At 38.6% G+C, this 20948-nt stretch overlaps 3 protein-coding genes across 7 annotated transcripts in view; 1 reads left to right on the forward strand and 2 right to left on the reverse strand.

Annotated features, from left to right (window-relative positions):
- Positions 1 to 49: 49 nt before the first annotated feature.
- Positions 50 to 9012, reverse strand: LOC311263372 (uncharacterized protein). Of its 4 annotated transcripts, none has more exons than XM_084363379.1 (20): positions 6171 to 6691; positions 6005 to 6042; positions 5508 to 5600; positions 5312 to 5426; positions 5042 to 5216; positions 4820 to 4931; positions 4329 to 4435; positions 3866 to 3992; positions 3649 to 3769; positions 3467 to 3552; positions 3163 to 3299; positions 3020 to 3079; positions 2870 to 2933; positions 2677 to 2771; positions 2451 to 2579; positions 1436 to 1550; positions 1211 to 1348; positions 878 to 1044; positions 717 to 799; positions 50 to 528 (listed from the first exon to the last, which is right to left on the reverse strand). In XM_084363379.1, the coding sequence occupies exons 3-20, from the start codon at positions 5584 to 5586 to the stop codon at positions 333 to 335; spliced, it is 2106 nt and encodes a 701-aa protein (XP_084219505.1). In that variant the 5' UTR covers positions 5587 to 5600; positions 6005 to 6042; positions 6171 to 6691; the 3' UTR covers positions 50 to 332. The 4 variants fall into 4 exon arrangements, with proteins under 4 accessions (XP_084219505.1, XP_084219504.1, XP_084219506.1 ...); XM_084363378.1 differs by having other exon boundaries at positions 6005 to 6046; XM_084363380.1 differs by lacking the exons at positions 6005 to 6042; positions 6171 to 6691 and adding an exon at positions 8933 to 9012.
- Positions 8968 to 20948, reverse strand: part of LOC311263374 (interleukin-17 receptor A) — an 18994-nt gene continuing 7013 nt past the window's right edge. Inside the window, exons 2-8 of the mRNA XM_084363384.1 lie at positions 11835 to 11884; positions 11702 to 11723; positions 11295 to 11441; positions 11031 to 11149; positions 10808 to 10928; positions 9213 to 9237; positions 8968 to 9087 (exon numbers count right to left, since the gene is read on the reverse strand). Coding sequence (XP_084219510.1) covers positions 9069 to 9087; positions 9213 to 9237; positions 10808 to 10928; positions 11031 to 11149; positions 11295 to 11325 — 315 coding nt within the window. The 5' untranslated portion in view covers positions 11326 to 11441; positions 11702 to 11723; positions 11835 to 11884 and the 3' untranslated portion in view covers positions 8968 to 9068. The remainder of the gene's footprint in view (positions 9088 to 9212; positions 9238 to 10807; positions 10929 to 11030; positions 11150 to 11294; positions 11442 to 11701; positions 11724 to 11834; positions 11885 to 20948) is intronic.
- Positions 17388 to 20948, forward strand: part of tnni4b.2 (troponin I4b, tandem duplicate 2) — a 4444-nt gene continuing 883 nt past the window's right edge. The window contains exons 1-3 of one of the 2 annotated variants that reach the window (XM_084363382.1): positions 20019 to 20084; positions 20207 to 20338; positions 20791 to 20880. In XM_084363382.1, the coding sequence (XP_084219508.1) occupies positions 20213 to 20338; positions 20791 to 20880 (216 nt within the window). In that variant the 5' untranslated portion in view covers positions 20019 to 20084; positions 20207 to 20212. Of the gene's footprint in view, positions 17520 to 17595; positions 17686 to 20018; positions 20085 to 20206; positions 20339 to 20790; positions 20881 to 20948 lie in introns of those variants that run through there. The other variant, XM_084363383.1, reaches the window with a different exon arrangement.

Raw genomic sequence — 20948 nt, forward strand, 5'->3', positions numbered from 1 at the left:
ATGTACCTGTCTTTATCATGAGAAATTAAAACACCAGAGTACCTTGTTTAAATGTTTCATATTTTATTCACACAGACTTGTAATTTTGAACTCGAGCAAAGTTTAAGTCAGTGTTTTTATTATAGAACAATATAAATGATCAAATACAATTTGTATTCAAAGGTTTTAGTGTTTACTCAGCCATGATGTTACATGCAGGTTTCGAAAGAATCCAAACACACATTTTAAGGCCAAAAATGACAAAATACTGAGAAATATATTAAACAAGCCAATGCATATTAGACCTAATCTTCATACATTCCTCAAGTAATGATTCAAAATTGAAAATATTTTTAATCTATCCACATGAAGCTGGGTTTGGGCCAGTCCTGAGCCTTGACTTTGTTGGGGTCCACGGAGTCTAAGGTGAGCGTGGGGGCGATGGGGTGCGGTGACACTACAGACAGCCGTGCAGCCAGGATCCCCATCCGAACACAACTGTCTGTGTCTCTCTGCTGGAGAATCCCAGCCATTAAGGCACCTGCAAGACTGCAGACGGAGCAGGGATGAGCGTCTTTGTTGGAATGTTTAGGCATAATTTAGTGAGTAAGAGAAAGTATGACAGGGACAGGAAGAAAAAGAGGTCACGGGAAATTAAAAAGCGAGTGAAACTAAAGCAGCGAAAGTTTGCAAAGCAGCACGGGGAGGAGGAAGTAGGTCGAGTAAATTTTTGGCACCTATCTCCTGCTCCTGACACATTCACTGTCTCCTCTGCTGTCACTGTCAGCGCTGGGTAGTGCAGAGCACAAAGCTGCCTCTTCTGCAAACAGAGAAAACAAGTTCACTTTCACTGTCATAACAATAATCATCATTAAAGTTTAAAATAAGCTGCTCTTACCCTCTTCTGTTTTCTTGGCTGCAGGTTGACCGAGCCTGCATCATGCTCTCCGCACACCAACAGTCCATTAGCTCCCAGAGTCACCACCACACAGTGAAGATGCTCCAGAAGGGGGCGTGAGAGAGTCACCGCAACACACAGTACTTCGTCGAGAGAGCTCGGCAGCACTGACACCCCACAAGACAAAACCACATCCTCAGCTGCTATCACACTACTTGCATTTTTCACATGAACACTAACTGTCACAACTTCAACTCTGATTATGTGTTTGAGAAAATAGAGATATAATTCCACAACTAAACCATCAAATGCTCGTTAAGGAATAGAGTTTACCTTCAGGTGTTGGTAAACCAAGTGTTTTGTTCATGGTGCACAGCTCTGTCAGGTTTGGGGATGAATAGGACAGAGACTTCCAGGAATCTGACAGGAAAGGCTTGCGAGCCTTTTCTGAATCTGTGGGCTCATACCAAACTGTGACACACATTGATCGTATTAAATCAACAGAGCTTCAGTTCACAATCATTCCTTATCATTTACCGACCATCTCAGTGTGTTTACCATTGGTGTTGTGTTTAGAGGCAATGGAGCAAACATAATCGATGGTGGAGACGGGGATGTTTCCATCGAGACACACAAGAGTGGCTGATGACAGCTGCTTCTCAAACTGTGACACCTTTAAAAAGACATTCAAAGAGAGAATAAAGAAGTGAACTACGCAAATATTATTTCCGTTGCACCTTTCAAAACAAATGTGCGTCACTAACAAAACAAGTCATAAAACAAACTAGGGCTGTGACTGAGATTTTAAAAAAAGGTAGCTGATATAAAATGCTGTGAGTACTTGACCAATAAGGAACATTCAGCAGTCGACCTACCCCTAAGGCTCCTGTATGATTGCATCACTTGAAAAGCGGCTTTTTAAAATAACGTACCCAGAACTTACACTACTTTCCAAACACCTCCGAACTTGAAAATATACAATAGCACGCCACCCAAAGTCAGAATTCCTACTTGTAAACTGGGGCCACATCCGACGACCCAGATTTATATGAGGGAGTCTGACATCACACAACAATGGCAGCACCCATGGGAAGGGGGTAGGGTGTATTTGTCGACAACAGTATTTGTATTAGGTGAATAAATGATATGTTTGGATATGTTTCGAAGCATGAAGTCCTTTTTTTTACCTTGTGTATTTTTTTCTCCTCTGTTTCATTAATAATACAAGGAGGCTGCACTGCTGAGTGTGCAATTATGTGTACGCTTGCCAAAGAGACTTAATTTTGTTACGGTCAGTGAAGTTTTTTGTCCACTTTTGGCATTCTGCAAGTGGGAACCGAAGATGGATATTGGATGTTTCGACTAGGAAATTCTGACCTCCAACATTGTCTGAAACTGCATTAATTTAGACCCCGCTCTCTGCGATGGCACGTTCCTGAGTTCCTCCAACAGTTTCTCGTCCCTGGGGAAACGTTATGCCGTGGAAACGTGACTTATGGTTCTGAATAAGGCATTGGAACACAACCCTGGGTTAGGCATGCTAAAAAGAAATTATTTTGCTAGCAGAACTTACATATTGCTCTGTGATTTGCTGATGAATGTCCATATCTCCCAGTCCAAGACTCATCTCTCCACTCTCATCGATGACTACACAGTAGGTAGCCGTGCTTTGCTCTTCTAGCCTGGCCACACCATCTGTGTTCTGACAGAAATAAGAAAAAAAAGTCAAGAACTTTAATTTACATATTCAAATTAAGTGGATTATAATCAGTCTTAATAATAAATAACTGTTGACATACCATATGTTTACAATGGTTAAACACTGCATCACTGTGTGAATCAGCTCCAGTAGCTGAGATGAACAGAGGTCGTTGGCCTAATCGACTCATTGAGTCTTGAAAGACAGTGGAAGAAGAGGAAGTGAGTGTGAGACCATCAGATTTAAACTGCAGATTAAAACGTGTGCGTGAGAATAATCAGATAAAAACACACCGGCGATGTTCCGACCTACACCACCAAATGACTGACAGACACTTCCTGGGTTTGTCTGTCCAAACTGAAAGAGGCAAAGAGTCATTATAACGTTCATAATATGACCTTACATGATCTGGAGGAGTGTGGATAAACAGTGTTATGAATTACCTGAAGTGCTTTCGTCTTTCCTTTAGCAATAAAATCAACATTTATTCCTCCTATGACAACCTGTAAAAGAACTGCATTGTGGGTAGTGTACTGTGTCAATATTTGACTGATACATTTGGTCCATCATGTGTGTTTATACTCACAACATCTGTGTCGGAGTCTGATGACTGTTTTCCATGACGATGAGTCTTGCCCTTTGAATTTCTCTCATTCAGTTGTTTTGACAGTGCACAGGCGATCTGACTGCCAACTTTAGCATTGTTATGAATCAGAGCAATGTCTAAGAGCATGACATGTTAAGGACATTATACTTGGAATAGAAGCAACTTGCACTGTAACATTGTCTGGCCTACGAAACAACAAAGTTATTAATATTCTCAGTGCTTTTTTTTGTTTCAAAGAATTTCATATGGTCATGTTCTCTGACTCAGACTGTCGGCAGGATACTGGCCTCAAGGGACTTTCCTTTTGTCAGATCGTTGACCTTTTGAAGGATAAATGGCGTCACATCTCTTCCTGTTATACCTTTAGTTCTGCGTGAATCAAAAAAAGTGAACAGAAATTAATCAGCTAAGATCAACAGTCTATTTGATTCACACTTGTTTACAAGCCACAGAGACTATGTGTACCTTGCCTCTGTTACTGCAGTCTGAATGGCTTCCTCTATCTGCTGGCCGATGGCTGCCTGCTCCTCTGGGATGGGCACCGCTAACAGGACACCACTTTGGAGACCCAGTGACAGAGTGCTTGCTGAACGATGCAAAATAACAGATCTGCATTCATGACCTCAGTGAGTTAAAGGTCAAAGGAACTATCGATGTTGAGAATAAAAAAATGCTGATATACCAATGAGTTTTGCAGCCTCCTCTGGGTTGCAGACTTGATACGGAGATGTGAATCCGCTTTGTGGAGAGAAGAAGGCGGGGAAATTTCTCAACGCTCCATATGTGGCTACACAGACTCCCTGCGTCTCCTGATGATAAATACATAACAGTTTCCTTTAAACACAGCTGTGCCAATCATCCGTCATGGTATACGCTATAAAAAAACAACCCAGAAAACAGTAGGTGGAGGTTCCAAAAACATACTGTAAAATAACAAAAAGCAGATTTTTCATGTTATTTTACATTAGTCATGTGAATTCAGTTCAGTCTATTTTTGTAGTTTTATGGAAATCGTTGTGTATTTAAAAAATACAGGCAACATCTGTAAACTTAACGCTTTCGAGTAACGCTGTAGAGCAAATTTAGAGTTTTTTTACAGTGTGAAATGACAACATGACTCAGTAAAATGATCTCAATATTCTTACAAGGAACTCGAGGGTGCGTCCGATGTCCAGAATAGACTTCACACCAGCAGACACCACTGCAATTGGAGTCCTGCCAAGCTCCGTCAGGTCTGCACTGATGTCCAAAGCTGGAGAAAGAATCGTGGTGTTCATTTGTTAACATGATACAAATGTATTTCTCTTAACATGGCAAGATAATTACTGTCAAGACAGTTTTGGTGTTCTTATACATGGCACACTATCACCTCTCCAGGTGAGCTGGCCTTTATATGACCTCAAGATCATACAGCACTTGAGCATCTAACATTTTTTCTGGACTTGATCTGAAGGAGAATTCTTCAGGTATCATTTCCGTTCCTTTCATAAAGGATGGTCAAACACCTGATTACAGGATTGTTCAGTCTCCATGTGAAAGGGGGCCAAAACCATCCAGTCAGGGTCTGTTTTCATGGTTTGTTAAGGATGATAAGTTAGTGTCAGTATGTGTAAAAGTAAGATGCCAGTCTGCTTACTGTTCTCTCCGTCTCTGTGAACCCCTCCAATCCCCCCTGTGACAAACACAGAGATGCCAGCTCGATGTGCTGCTATCATCGTGGCTGACACTGTCGTTCCTCCAGAGAGCCCCTAGGAGAAAAACATAGAGGACAGCATTCAAATTCTGCCATGAATGACAGGGCCATCAAAGTGGACGAGATTATTTTAAGCCGTGTGTTGCGAGTGTGTTGCGGTCTCACTTTGCTAATGACATAGGGCAGATCACGACGGGACACCTTCAGGGAGTTCTTGCAGCGGGCGAGGTGGTCGAGCTCCTCTGATGACAGACCGACATGGACTTCACCGTTAATCACTCCAACCGAGGCTGGGGTGGCTCCTTCAGCCCTCACGATGGCCTCCACCTCCTTTGCAGTGCTGAGTTAAAGCATTGACTCAGTTACCAACGTTTCAAACAACTAATGAGCTGCTGCTATGAGAGTTTTTTGACACTTGAAGGTAACAAGAGGCACCTCAGGTTGTGTGGATAGGGCATGCCATGTGTGATGATAGTACTCTCCAGCGCAACCACTGGTTTGTTTTCCGCCAGTGCCTGTGATACAGATGGATGAACTCTGAAGTGGCTGTCTGAGAAAAGAGTTCACACTTCATAAATCACCATTATTATTATTAAACTGTGAGATATAATGAGCGGATGTATTTATTTACCATTTTTGCACAGTCTGCTCTGATAAGTTGTGATTCCTCGTCTCAGGATAAGTGTAGAGGCTCTCCTCAGCATCCCCATTCTTTTCAGTATACCTAGAAAATATGAAGAGTTTTTAATTTAAATGTGAAAAACTCTGTCAGTGTGCAGTGTGTTCTCTGTCACTGCAAGGCACAAGTCCAATTCAGCCATTGTGAGGATTTTCTTTGCTCCAGTTAGTTGGGACAAATTCCCATTGCCCTCCCCCCTTTTTGGGGCCACTCTTAGAAACTGAGACCCACATTCCAGAGCTGGAGTTTTCTTACTTCACTCTACTAATGTACCAAAAGCTGTTTGAAAACACTGTCTTTAATCTAATATTTCATCAATGACTCTGAGTGGATCAGAGGCACATCAACAAACAGAAACTACAACTGTAAGCCACCAGTGTAAAGAAGTTATCTACATGAACTCCTTTCTAGAAAAATAAGTGCTATGGAGTCAGAGGGAGGCCATTTACCTGTGGTAGAAATGTTGACTACTTCCTGTTAAAACTTCCTTGCTTTCAGAAGAACATAGCAAAAAGTTAAAGGAAAAGTAATTTGATTAAAGGTAATAATTAAAAGTACATTCAATCAGCTCTTTAAACAAAAACTGAAAGTTCTATAAAAAGGGTTGCTTCTTACCTTCCCCAGTGCAACACAATTGCTTGAAACTTTGCCCAGAGGGCTGAACTTTGACCCACACACTGTTTGCACAGCCCAAAATAATCAACCGCAGAACTCTGGTGTCTACAATGCTCCTGAGTTATCTCCTGAGTGAAAGCAGGTGAAATTTAACATCAATGCAACATGCAAAAATACTACAGAACAGATAGGAAGGCAAGCAGATACAAAATACCAAATCTAAACCATCAAAGAAAGAAAGAAAGAAATCAGGAATGTGTCTTCATACTTCCCTTTGTTTTAATTCACATTGAAATGTGGTACAGATCCATCCACAGTAAGTACATCTACCAGGCCAGACTATCATCATCCACGATTCAAACTACTCTGCACCAGCAGACGATACAGGACAACCACCACAGGACTGAAACATGTTCTTCCCTGCTAATTACTTATCACTCTGAGTACAACCTAACTGTTAGATCTTTACTGATCTTCTTTAAAATTTTGTCGTTCTTTTTATAATTTAAAACAATATATCAATGTGGCTGCATGTTCTCAGCAATATGAGGGTTCTCCTCAACTTTGATGCACATTTGAAACTTTTCAGCCATGTTAGGTCCTGTTTTGCCTCCAGTGAAATCACTTCCTTGTGTCTTTAACTGCCTGAGCATCACTTGGGTTGAGTCAGGTACACAATGTGTGGCGAGGTTTGTGGTTGTTTTTGCATTGTCACAGATCTCAGCTGACGTCTCCTTAGCCTCCAACTCTGAGCTTTCCAGTAGTTCATCTTCAAACCACTGTGGATGCTCCTGCTGGTACGCATGAAAAGCCTCTATGGCGTCCCACAGGGCTCGACCTGAGGGACAGTGGTAGTAGTCGTCTCCTGAAAGCCCTTCGATGTGATTCACTCTGCCTGGCTCGTGCTTTTCAGTGTCCAATATCCTGAAAAAGAGCTCCTCAAACTGTTTCATCAGCTTGTATCGCACTGTGATGTTGAAAGGTGAGGGAACATCTTCTTCAGAAGAAACATCATCAAAGTAAGCCACTATGTACTTTTCAAACGATGCAGATCGGATAAAATGAGGGACCATGAGGCTGAGAGCCGGACTGAGCATGTCACCTACGGGTGAGCGAACATCCTCTCTCAGAAAAACCCGTCTGTCACCACACATGGCTCTCCATTTGGCTTGTACTCCTCGAGAGCACAGGATAAGTATCTTATCTGAAGAGCTTTCTATTTGTTCTCTGTGCCAGTCCAACCACTGGATGCTTCCCAACATTCCTAGTCTTCTAGAATCCAGCAGATCCAGGACCACTTCAGTGCCACATTTGGTTGCCAGGAAGGCACAGAGCTTGAGAACAATGTTTTTGTATAAAGGGTGGTCGAGTGAGTAGATGATGAGGACTCTTCTTCTCTCTTGGATTTGAAAACCTCCTGTATGTTCTTCGTCAGCAGATAAGGACATTTCTACAGGATCTGAGGGAAGTGTGAAATTCATCGTTTAACTATCAATACCAAGCTCTGTTTTCTGTCAAACACAGTGTTTTTATAAGAAGGCAAACCTTTATGAGATGCTCTCCACAGTAAATAAACAAGAAAACTTCCAATGAGAAGCAAGCCCACAGTCGCTTTTACAATTAAAGTCCGTGGTGGATAATCTAAGACGAAAAACATAAAAGAAAAGATATGATTAGCGAAAAACCTTGACAGATCCAAAAAGTGAATTCAAATACCGGGGTTGCAAAATAAGGGGGCGATATAACTAATGGGGCAGGAAAAAATAAAAAGATAATATTACATACAATCACATTTTTGGGGGTATTTTCTCAAATATTTCCAACTTGGGTCTTAAAACAGACATATTATGTTGATTTTCAGGTTCATAATTTTATTGGGTTACTACTATAACATCAGTTTTCTCATACTGTCCAGTGCTGCAGCACCGCTGTCTGAATCTCTCTGTTTTAGCTCCTGTCTCTTTAAGGTCCCGACACAAGCACTGCTAACAAACACAGAGCAGCTCTGCTAAATAAACTTTTATGAGCTCTGCAGTAATTATGCAAATGTTCGACATGGTGACTAAGTGTGATGTCATGAAGTCATGTAATTACAGGCGAGACTACTGACGAGGCATTTCAGTGTTTTCTGTGGGAGAGAAGAGCTTCTGTTGGTGCAGACTTTGAACTTTTTGAACTTTTAAGACCTTTGACATGCACAGGAACTTGAAGGAAAGGAAAAAAACAGCATAATATGTCTGCTTTAAACATTTTTTCAAATAATATTTTTAAGTCTAGAGGTCAAAACTGACACCTACAACAATGAGTGAACAGTTAAACACTGCTCAAAGTGATTACAAGCCAAAAAGATCAGGAAACACCAATCATATATGCTGTTCATAAGTCAAAAATCACACTTACACTGACAGTAATCGATAATTTTCTCGGGGCGCCAACAGTCATTCTTGCATCGAATAAAAAATGGCTGAATCTTAAGAACAAGCAGAGTGAGGTGACATTATATAAGGACAAATAAGATTTCTTTATCAACTGCTATGGGTGGGACATTAAATTAAAACTGAACTCACCATTATCAACAGTTCACATTGGGAGAGCTGCTTCAAACCAAACTCAAATGTCACATTCAGCGATGTTCTGTTTTCCTATTTGTTAATGAGAAAATGTGTTCTGACATCAGGTGTGCTACAGTACTGCAGCATTTCTTGCAAAAGAAGCAGTAAGTCATTTGATGACAGTCTTAACAACAAATTTAATATAATTACCTTTGAGACATTCTTTGAGCAATGGAAACCAGGGCTCTGGATGGACACTTGGTATCTCTCTGAATACTGGGATGCTTGAAAACTCACAACAATGGATAACTTGTTATGTTCCCTATCAGACACAACAGCAGTCATGTTATGATCCCACAGACTTCCTGAAATAACAAGACATGCAGAGTAAAATGCTTGCATGATCCTGAATCTCTGACATTAAAAGTCCATTAAAACTTGTGAGATGCTAAGAATGTAAAATGTACCATTTTGCAGACACATTACAGACCTGTTGACTCTCGGGTCATCACATCCTGGTCATGACAGTAAATATGCTGATTAGAATGTTATTAGACAGATGCAAAAACTGATTTTTATATATTCAAAATGTCATAAATGTGAAAGAAAAGTGATGGTGTTGGTAACTGAACAATACATGTTAAACTGACCCTTGTTGAGACTGTTAGTTTTACACACATTACTTCTTGAGAAGGTGAGATTCAGGAGCACAGATCTTTTCACACTGACTTATATCTCCTCCAAAGAGGTTATGTTTTCACCTGTGTCCATTTGTTGGTTTGTCAGCAGGATAGCACAAGAACTACTGAAGTGATTTCCATTAAACTTGGACGGGGGATGTGTCTCGGCCCAGAATAGACCCCATTAACTTCTGTTGCGGATCCAGGAATATTTCCTCACTTTCTTTAACATTGCGAGACAGAGTGTTTTTTTGACATTTTTGTTAATTTTTCAGGGAATAATGTATGGATTTAGATGAAAAAGGTAAGGTGTTTGAGTACAATCTGATGCACATCCTAGATCTGGTGATCTTAAATTATGCTTGAGCAGTTATGGGTGGTTTGAAATTTAAGGTGATACAGGGTTATCAAGCTTGATATTGGATTAGGCTTGATTAAATTAAAAGGGATTGCTGGGCTTTGGCAGAGGTACTGTATGCAAAAAACTAGGAATTTATCGATAATCTGACTAACTGATTATCAGATTCGATATCCAGCATTTTTGTAATTATCAGAATCTTTGTTTTTTGATTGTTTTTTTCTGATAGCTGATAAATTAAGTTAAAAATGCACCACTTTGGCTCTGATGTACCGACCTCTCTGCCTCTAGTCACCACTCTCTTGTCTCACTCAATATCTTGGCCAAAACACAATACTATCTGATTGCACTTGAAAAAATAATTTCCTGAAACACTGACTTTATCTTTTTCAATTACATAAACTACACATAGGATTTCAATTACATATTTTCTAGTTTATGTAAAGAACATTTCAAGTATTATACATAAAAGTAATCCATTACATATGGACTACTTTTATGTATAATATTTGAAAAATTGCATTAACTTTATTAAAGATGATGAAATTATTTTTCTGAGTGGACATGTCAGGAGTAATGGCCTATGAACAGTGAATATTATGGATCTGCAAAGTAATCCTGTGTAATTATCAAATAAATGCAGTGGATTAAAAAGAACAATATTTGCTTCAAAGTGGAATGTTAGCAGGAAATGTAAATCCTCAAGTAAAGTACAAGTACCTCAAAACTGTACTTCGGTACAGTGCTTGAGTAAATGTACTTAGTTACATTCCATCAATCATTATTCTAAATTTGACACTAAGATTTTCATTCTCTGTTCCCAACACTGGTTATTAGTGTCCTTGATTACTAATAATCTGTATTGGCCCTGAAAAAACTTACTATATTTACTACAATAGTATAATATAATAGTAAGAACACAATGTAGTTATACCTGAACTCAAGAGCAGCATATAATCAATATAAGCTTGTGTATACAGCAAACTTATATAATTCATATAACTTGAATGTTTTCCTGGGTTTTAAAAATGCTGAAATGTAACTCACCTGGGATGGTAATTTGCTTCCTGATCCTGTAATCTATGATCTCTGGTTTAGGCCAATTAAAAACTGTCACATTATATGTGTGCCCAGGCTCTACCACAACTCCAACCAGGGAAAATTGCCACTAATATAGAAAAACAAATCGTAGGTGTTTTATCTGAAACATCTGTATTCGCTTGTCACGGTTACAGCAAAAGTTAAATGAATAAATATGATGCGGTCTTACCCTCTGTCTTTTTGGATTCTGCTGTCGGCTGATTTTATAGGAATACCGCACACACATATGTTGATTTGTACTTTCATCCAGGATATTTATCTCTGATCCACGAAGTTTAAGTATACTTGCTGTGAACACATGAGAGAGTGTATTTGATACGAGTTCTTCCACTTATTTTCTGTTCACCTTTGATGAAAGATTAACAACTTGTATTCGACGCATTCAAAAATGTGAGATACTGCACTTTTAAAAGCAGATTTCAGTATTACTCACCATCTGCCTTTAGTTTCCACGTCACACTCATAACCGAAATAGGATCATCACGTTCGTCAGTCCAGACTCCCACCTGCTCATGATCCCATTCTGGGTCATTAGGAGCACGATTACTTTGTACGACCGTGAGACTCTCTGAGCAGTTATCTGACATTAAGGAACAGTGTTTATATTTTACTAATGTTGATATATTTAACCTACTCATATGTGTGGTCAGATTAATCCCATAAATATCAAATCAAAAGAATATTTCCTTGCACGATTTACTCCACCATACTAAGAAATAACACCAAATCTCTTTAAACTTTGAAATGAAAACAATAAAATGCAAAAACATTGACAAAATATTACCACCCTCAACATACTGGTCAAACTTATTCTACCGATTTAACAAATTAGATACTTACTAATTTTACAGTTGTCAAGACCCTGGAAAAAACACAAGATACGAGTGACTTGATGATTTTTGACTATACATTCACCCCATTTTACTTTCATAAGATTTCTTGTATTTATTTTTATGATAGATTGAATCCTCACCTCTTGATTGCAGTCCAGACGCTTGTCCAGAGTCCTCAGAGACGATGAAACTGCAATCAAATAAAAACAGAAAAAAGGAACATAGAGCATTCTGGTGTGGCAGGTGGAAAAGCTTAAAAAAATAGAACAATAATAAACTTCAATTGGAAAGTTGGTGCAATAGCTTGTTGAACAAATACGGAGAAGACTCAGTGTGATCTGATCTCAACCCGTCTGATTGGTTTTCGTTTTTATCAGGTGCTGGAATCTGAAAACAGGAAGGATGCTCTCGTCAAATGTGGCTGGTAGTTTCCTTTCTAACGCAGAACGCTGCATGTGAGGATTTCCACAGAATGACACGAGAAACAGAAATGTGTTTTCCATATTTGTGTGTATTTACCGTGGAACTGCAAACCAGTGTGTCAAAATATCAAACGGTCACTAGGGGGCAGCAGTGGCTGAATTTACGGGTAAAATGTCCTGTTCTAACAGCTTAAGTTGCACTAAGGTGGATGGAGACAGGTTTACTGTTAAATGCTGTCCAAGACATTTTGTGACATTAGGACAAATTGTTAAGTCGTTGAACAAAAAATATAAGCTTTAACTATTTTGGGGGTCATTCTTGGCTTTATTATATACAGTAAGAAACAGCAGAAAGCTGACAGGCAATTAGGGGCAGTGATGGGCAAATTACTTTGAAAAAGTAACTAATTACAATTACAAATTACTTCTTAAAAAAGTAATTGAGTTAGTAACTCAATTACTCTATTATAAAAGTAACTAATTACTAGGAAAAGTAATTTTTGCGTTACTAAAACAAAGTAATATGTCAAAGAATTCGGCTTTTTAGAAGCATGTTTCACACGCCAGTTTCATAGAGTAGAGTGTTTATATTTCCACTTGCTAAACGCCGACTTTCCCACTTTATCCTCCTCTTCTGTACTCGCCATTTCTTCTCTGTCTATCACTTTGGTTTTACCGGTCGAAAGTTGTGTGTGTGCGCCGCACAGAAGCTACGTCGGTTTGTGTGTAAAATAAACTCCTACAAGGATTCGTCAATGATGGCACGCAGCTATACATCGTCAAGTCAGTTACTTCCTTGTTCCATATCCGCAAAACATGACCTGTCTTATCCTTGGTTTTTATCGAAACCGTGTTGTACTAGTGTGCTCTCTACTCTGCAGCCCGCTTATGAAGTGAGGAGGAGGAAAGGAAGAAAAGAAAAAACAATAGCCTAGAACTCATGCTGGCTGCAGGCTTTTTTTTTTTTACCATGATCGCGCTGGGGCCCCGATTTTAGTAACGGCAACACAAGTCATGTTAGTAACGGAAACGGCGTTAGTAACGCAGGATAAAGTAATTAATTAGATTACAAATTACAGAGGAATGTAACGGCGTTACGTAATCGCGTTTATTCTAACGGCGTTAGTCTCAACACTGATTAGGGGAGAGAGAAACATGCTACAAAGGTCTTTTATCAGTGTCTTAAAGGACAAGTTCACCCAAAAAATAGAAAAAAAATTCAGTCACTATCTACCCTCATGCAGATGGCAAGTCAGGTGAAGTTTTATCATCCACAAAACATTTCTGGAGCTTCAAAGCAAAACAGCAAACTAAGATTGCAAAACAGTGCATCATTCTCCCAAACAACTGAAGTAGATGGGGCCATTTTAAAATTAAATATATATATATATATATATACATATATATATATATACACATAAAATGGCTCCAAACAGCTGCTGGGAGAATATTTACACATTTCTTAACTGAAATCTTCACTGTAGCTGCTAAGATAAAAGTGAGTTTTAAAACATGTCCCCATCTACTTCAGTTGTTCAGAAGAATGCTGCCCACCTGTTTTTCTGTGAAGCTTCAGAAATATTTCAAGGACTACCAAACTTATCTTTTAAACCACTAGAGGCCACTAGGACACAAGACATCCAGCCTGACCTCACATTACACCCAGACAGCATCACCTAAATATGCAGATAAGTGAACATCTCAGCTAAGAGGATCAACACATGAAGACCAGGATTAGGAGCAATAAACCTTCAACTATTCACTGATTGGTGACCAGGGATTATTTTCTATAGGACAAAAATGTTGCCGTGGCTGTGTTTTAATTCCTGTCACTTTGTCTCAGTCTAACTGTGCCTCTTACTGGACACTGAGCCCAACTGTATCACTTTACATAACACTAAGACAGACAGACAGACAGACAGAAAGACAGACAGACATGTGCCACTAAAAGCTGACCAGAATAGACTGTAGAGGTTGGATTTGATCTCTCCTCTGTGTGAGAGTGGAGTCACGGCATATTATGAATCAGAAGCCATGGTCACTTCGATCCAAATATAAAAATACTCTAGGATAGGATATAACATTTATGGCATCTAAAATTTGAAATCCTCCTTTAAAACGTCTCTTCTAATTATCCACAACTGGTATATAAAGTTGATAAATGCTTCAAAATGCTCGTATGTTTTAGTCTGTAATGTTTTCTTTTCCTAGTTCCCCTTTCATTTATGTTGTATGCTCTTATTTGCACTCTGAAGTTGTTTTTTCTGCCTTTTAATACAATATCAACCTGGCCAGGGACTACAAATAAAAGATAAGCCTTTTGCCTCAATCAGACAGATTTATTTCATGCTGATATTATTTAGTATCAGTTGTCCCTCATGAATAAATGACTATAATAAAATACAGTATTCATCTTGCATAGGCAATCTAACAATTCTTATGCTACCAGAAAGGAGTTTTACATTGTAGGAAGTTTGGGTTTATATACCTGTGACACTCACCCGTGACCTTTCGGTGATGTATATTGTTGGCCACTGTTTTAATAATCCTTGTGTATTTCATAATAATAATAATAAATACGTTTTTTAATGTCTATAGCCTCATATTTGTGTTAGTCCTAATAAGTGTTGTAACAATAACTTCACCATAATAGCTTTAAAAATATCAAGTATGGTAACGAACATGGTATCAAATGATACCATGTCTGATATGGGGACAATAGACACATTATTGAGGGAGCAGGATTTTAGATTTACATTAAATGTGAATATATCAAGTGTTGTGTACTGTGTACTAAACGAGACAGCATCTAAGTAAATTTACTCCTGACCACAATTAGACGAATGGGAGGAGCGGGTAAGTGGGCACTGCAGCGGTGTGCGTGCCAACTCGCTGTTGGAAACAAAGAGAGCGAGAAAGTGCAGCTGGCGGTGTATCGATACAGTGGGAAATGAGTATTGAAACTGTTTCAAATATTCTGAATTCATATGTATTGTTATTTTTGACAACATTAGCGCTAATTAGCAAAGGTTAGCATGCTAAAACAGCAAACTAAGATGGCAAACATGGAAAATGTTCCACCTTCTTCACAGCACGAGCCTGCTAATTTTAGCATTTAGCCCAAAGAATCATCACTATTACAGCCTCACATGGTACATGTGTCTGAAACAGTTATGTCAAAAGACTTTGAAATTGGAGCTCAAATTAACAAACTTCACACTATCAATTTTTTAAAACTGACATTAAAAGGCACCTTTAAAACAACTGGTCTTTGAGGTCAGCCTTTGCCAGTACACCCCATGACACAAGTTTAAAAAGCAAACACTCTCAGGGCACCTGATATCTACAGAGAAGATAACTCAGCTGTCACTTAGGTGAGGGACGTGTGAAGTGTGCTCTTACGCAACACAATCACATGAAACAAATGGGTCACGGGTTGAGGGCAAATCAAAGAGGGTTGTGATGCAGGAATTGTCAGGTGGACGGGGGGTCTATTTTAGTGAGCCATTCAGATGAGACTTTGAATACATAAATCTTTCACTTATAACCAGAAAGTGCTTTTTCTTTTCCTGACTCACCGTTGTTGCTGTCCTCTCTGATTTCCTCTCATCTTCAAGGTAAGATTCATATCAAATAATCAACCTATGCTATTTATTACAAGAAAATAAAAGTCAGTCAGATTTATTGTAGACATTAACAAGAGCTCTTTGACCTGACATTGAGAGATTATGACTTCTTCACTTGTTGTGACCAGATATCTAAGTACCTGTCGCTATAGCCACATGTTTGTTCTGGTCAAGTCAAGTCCGACTTTAATGTAGGAAGTAGTGAAGACTGCATATCAGCATGCCCCTGACACGGCTGGTATTTATGTGAGGGAATGGTTGCTATGTCGCTACTTTTGTCAAGGTCTGAAAACAACTTCTTGAATGTGGCTCTCGGGGTTTGACTTCTACGGCTTCTTGATGATCTTCTGATCCTTTAAGTGAGGAAATGTAACCCGAGGCTTAAACTGCATGCCAAGGTATTGGCGGCTGGAATCAGCACGCTTGACCCATCATTGTGGCTGAAAAGCTGGTGTGATAAGTGATGATGGCTCGCTCGTATGAACTGGCAACCTCCTGGGTGGAGGGGCAAGGCTGCAGGCTTCCGAAAATTGTCTGCTGCTTTGCTTGTTTGCCTTGACTTTCGCACCCTGTCAGGCTGGCTTAATTCAAATTGGATATATTACTGTGTCAGAGGTGCAATCAAAAATAGGAAATAATGACAATGTAAAGCCAATTCTACAGAGAGATGGTTGGAGAAACTGAAAGAAAGAGACAGAGGAAGAGTATAAATTATTTTCACTTTAGTTGTAACCTAAAACTTTATGCTGGGATCATTCTGTATTTACAACCTAGAAAAATAGATAATGAGCTGTGTCGTGGGTCCTTAAGAATTGGGAATGAGAACTGTTTTTTTAAATATTACTCTCACAGTCTGTACAGGTTTGGTGTCGTTCCTCTCTTGGCGGCCAAACCTTTCTGCTGCTTGGCTTTCTCTGGCATCATCAAGGCCACAGCTGCTGGACACAGCAAAGCATGGGGGCAATGTGGCCAAATATAGTCATGCAACAGGCACTTTATAACAATAGGAAGGATTATCTGGTCCTGCAAGAATACTGCAAGCCCCATGTGGATAATTAGACTAAATAAACTGTTAACTAGTTAGATTTATCAAACATTAAAACTGTAGAAAATACTATTGAGATAACAATTATTTATACTCGGTCTAGTCTGTTAAACTATGTGTGAAAAATACATGCAATGCTGTTGAAATGAGTAAAAAGTGCTTCTGCTTCACAGGTTCTGTAAGCTGCAGACATGTCTGAGGGGTGAGTATCAGCCTCTAAAGATACATAATTATGTACACTTTTTGTATGTTATATAATAAAAAATATATCTTTTGTCTTCTTTCTTGTCACATGTTGATGAAGACCAGTGAGTCCAAATTATTTCTGTCACAAGCATTAATTAATCACCAGTACTGATTCAGAATTCTGCATTTTATTCTTTAAAAAGACAATTGAAAACCTATATTAATGACAGCATTTGATGTATTCCTTTCTTTCTGACAGAGAAAACCAAAATATTCAGCAACACGCCGGCTGCTTTTGAAGGTAGGTCTTGCAGACCTTTAGGCGCTATGTGAACAGTATTTAACAGTGTGCCATATGATCTTAGGGCTGCTCAAGTTTTTATCCAGGCTTATTAACACCTTCCTATCTTACAGTCCAAGCTGCTGAAGAAGGCAGCTTCAATGCTGGTGGCTGAAAGTGAAGAAAAGAAACACGAGAAGGAAAGAGTTGTGAATGAGTCCTACCCTCCGCTGAAGCTCTCAGGTCTGTCAGTCCAGGAGCTCCAGGTACTGATAATGCAAATCATGCCAATTTAGTCATTATTATTTCACATCATCTTGACATACTTCTGCTTCTTTACAGGACCTCTGCAAAGACCTGCATCGTAAAATTGATGTTGTAGATGAAGCGCGTTATGATATGGAGATGAAAGTATCCAAAAATGAAAAAGAGGTACAGTAAAACTGAACCAGGAGGTCACAAATAACATGTCATACGTTTACTGACTATTTACTGACAATCTGCTATTGCTGTTGTTTTTTGTTGCCTAAACCTAACCAAGTATTTTTGTTGCTTAAACCTAACCAAGTATTTTTGTAGCCTTCACCTGACCAAGTATTTATGTTGCCTAAACCCAGTAACATATTGTGTTGCCTAAACCTAACCAAGTATTTGTGTTGCTTAAACCTAACCAAGTATTTTGTTGCCTGAACTTAACCAAGTATTTCCGTTGCCTAGACCTCACTAAGTATTTTTGTTGCCTAAAACTAACCAAGTATTTTGTTGCCTAAACCTAACAACCTATCAGGATGTTGTGTGTTTTATTTAACTTTTCTTAAACTGTCATGTTTTTTGCACAGATCCAGACACTTAATCAGAAGATCGTTGAGTTGAAGGGCGTGAAGCGGCCCAACTTAAAGAGGGTGAAGAAAACTACAGATGACATGCTGGGTGCATGCACCGACAATTCAAAACTCATGAAGGCTGATTTCAAGGCCAACCTCAAGACAGTGAAGAAGGAGGATGAAAAGGTAAAGTTGGTGGCTGAGACAAAATCATCCGCAAAAATAAGGAACTGTGTGTAAAATAAATTATAATCTATCTCTATCTTTGCAGAGGGAAGAAGTGACTGACTGGCGTAAGAACGTGGAGGCCATGTCTGGTATGGAGGGCAGGAAGAAGCTGTTTGATGCTGGACAGTAAAAACTTGTCTTTCCTAAAGTGAACCCTATGTTTGCAATGTTCAAGTTTTTATTTATTAAATCCCTTTATTTCAAAATCAAATTCAAGAGGGTTTCCATTACAGGATAAAATAATACTGATTTTGTAAAGAATAATGTCCATATGCACTTGTAAAGGATTAAATGAATGAACTTTTTTGGATTATGTTGTGTTAAAATAGCTTTAATGTTGCGTTAATGTAAACTTGTATGTAAAAACATACCACTGTATGCCATGACTGTATTAATATACATTGTATGGTATACAGTACCCTTTGCATATTGAAGTTGTGCTGAAGAAAAAGCTGATTAGCTTCATGAGTTTGTCTTTAAAGTGCAGTATTTGTATTATACAGTTGATGGCGCTGTCTCACTGTCTGTAATACATGTGATGCTGATTAAACTATAAAAACATGTCTGCCTGGTTTCTTTGGTTTGTTCAGATTTCCAGATTTACTTCATATTCATCTTATTTAATTTATCAATTATACATCAAGATAGATGTTAATAATTGGGGTCAAGGCGGTCCAACAATCCTGTACTCTCAGTGTCAATGGGAGTATAGTTGTAAACCTTGTGTTGGGGGATGTAGAAGTGATATACAGTACACTGACAATCAGGACACAGGAGGCTATTTTAGTTGACCACTCAGAGAAGGCAATAGGAGCCATAAAATTTGACTTGAGTTTTCTTCTGGTCATTTAAAGACAGTCACTGCTCAACTCAACAGGTTTTCTGCAGAGGTTTAAAAAAAGGTATGTAGATTTTCCTGATGATAGCGTTACTTACAAAAATTTTAAGACAATTATAGAATTTCAACTGTTGGATTAATGGGGAATAACTAAAAGACCAACTCAAACTCATCAGACAACTTTTATCGATTAATTGAATGAAATTAGCACGTTAGGGATTTAAGGTAGCAACAAAACAATTCCTTTTGACAATCACGAGGATGATACACTTTCCATATATGTATCTTTTTTGACAAAAACTATTTCTTGAAAATGGATCGACACCAACTGGGATTAAAATAGGAATATGACTCAGACTATCTGCAGCACTCAAGCGTGAAGTGTTGCTAATTTAAAGGCTTAATGTTGGTATGTTACCATACGAGGTCTGGATGACTGTTACTGGGCTCAACAAGAGGGGAATAAACAGCTTGCACAGTAGCAGAAAAATACACGGATTCAGAAAGTGATTAAATATTAGTTCATTTAAAAAAAGCTGGGAGTATTTATAGTGCTGCATGTGTGCAATGAGTACTGTTTTTGTATGATGCATTTCTTTGACTTTGGTATGACTTATTTCATTTTTACAGATAAAAGCCAGCCATGTCTGAGGCGTAAGTTATGATTTTTTTATTTTATTATGTAAATCAGTATTTGTAAAACAGAGTAATTATTTAGATCTTTATCATTTTGATACTAACTTTTATCCGATTTCTTATTCTTTTCCACATCATAATGTCCACCACAGACCGGTAAGTTATTCATATATCTAGTGCAGCTTATCTAAAGACAATCTTCATTTAGATACATTATGTTTTTATATTATACATAAACATTTTGTCTACTGCTTTTTTTGCAGAGAAAATCTAAGATCTCTGCGTCACGCAGACTGGCACTGAAGGTATTGTCTTCTCTGTTAAATCAAATTTTGTGTCATTCTCATGAGATCCACAGGTTTACAGAATAAGATGTGATCCGTGCCAAATTAACAGGTTAATCACTCTAGCATTTCATTTTATTTAGACGAAGATGCTGAAAATGGCAGCTATGATGTTGGAGAAAGACAAAGAGGAAAAGAAGCAGGAGAGAGAAGCTACGTTGAGTGAGAGACTCCCTCCACTTCAGCTGTCTGGTTTGTCCCTGCAGGATCTTCAGGTATGTGCAGGTCACTGCATGAGCCGCCAATCATACTACAATCATCCCTCTGATCTGATATAGATGCCGGTCATGCAGCATGTTCGTATGCAGTAGGTACATTAGAGGACAGATATCTCGATGTCTATATATGTTGGGAATTTGGCTGACACAGCAACCTTCAAATCATTCATTACACATAACACACATACATATTAACACATTTACACATACATTGTTTCACATATTAAATGCTTAATAATTGACCAGTAATAATTTGCGAAACTACCCACACTGTAGTTTTTTTTATAAATGTATTTATTAGTTTTTTGTTTGCAAATTACAGACACACTGTAGTTATAAAAAACATAAATACAGCTGAGTTTGAGATGCATAACTGTGCAGCAAGCCAAAGGACTGCAGATTTTTCTCATTACTTTGTTAAATAAATATGATTCTCTATCTGTCCTCAGGTTCTGTGCAAAGATCTGCACCATAAGATCGATGTGGTGGATGAAGATCGCTATGACATTGAGGCCAAAGTGTCCAAAAATAACAAGGAGGTCAATATTTATTCACATTAATTTGATCTATGTGTGGATTCAACGATCAAGAATGAATCTTATTAAAT

The sequence above is a fragment of the Pagrus pagrus genome (assembly GCF_965226575.1).
Source record: "Pagrus pagrus genome assembly, chromosome: 10".
Taxonomy (NCBI): Eukaryota; Metazoa; Chordata; class Actinopteri; order Spariformes; family Sparidae; genus Pagrus; species Pagrus pagrus.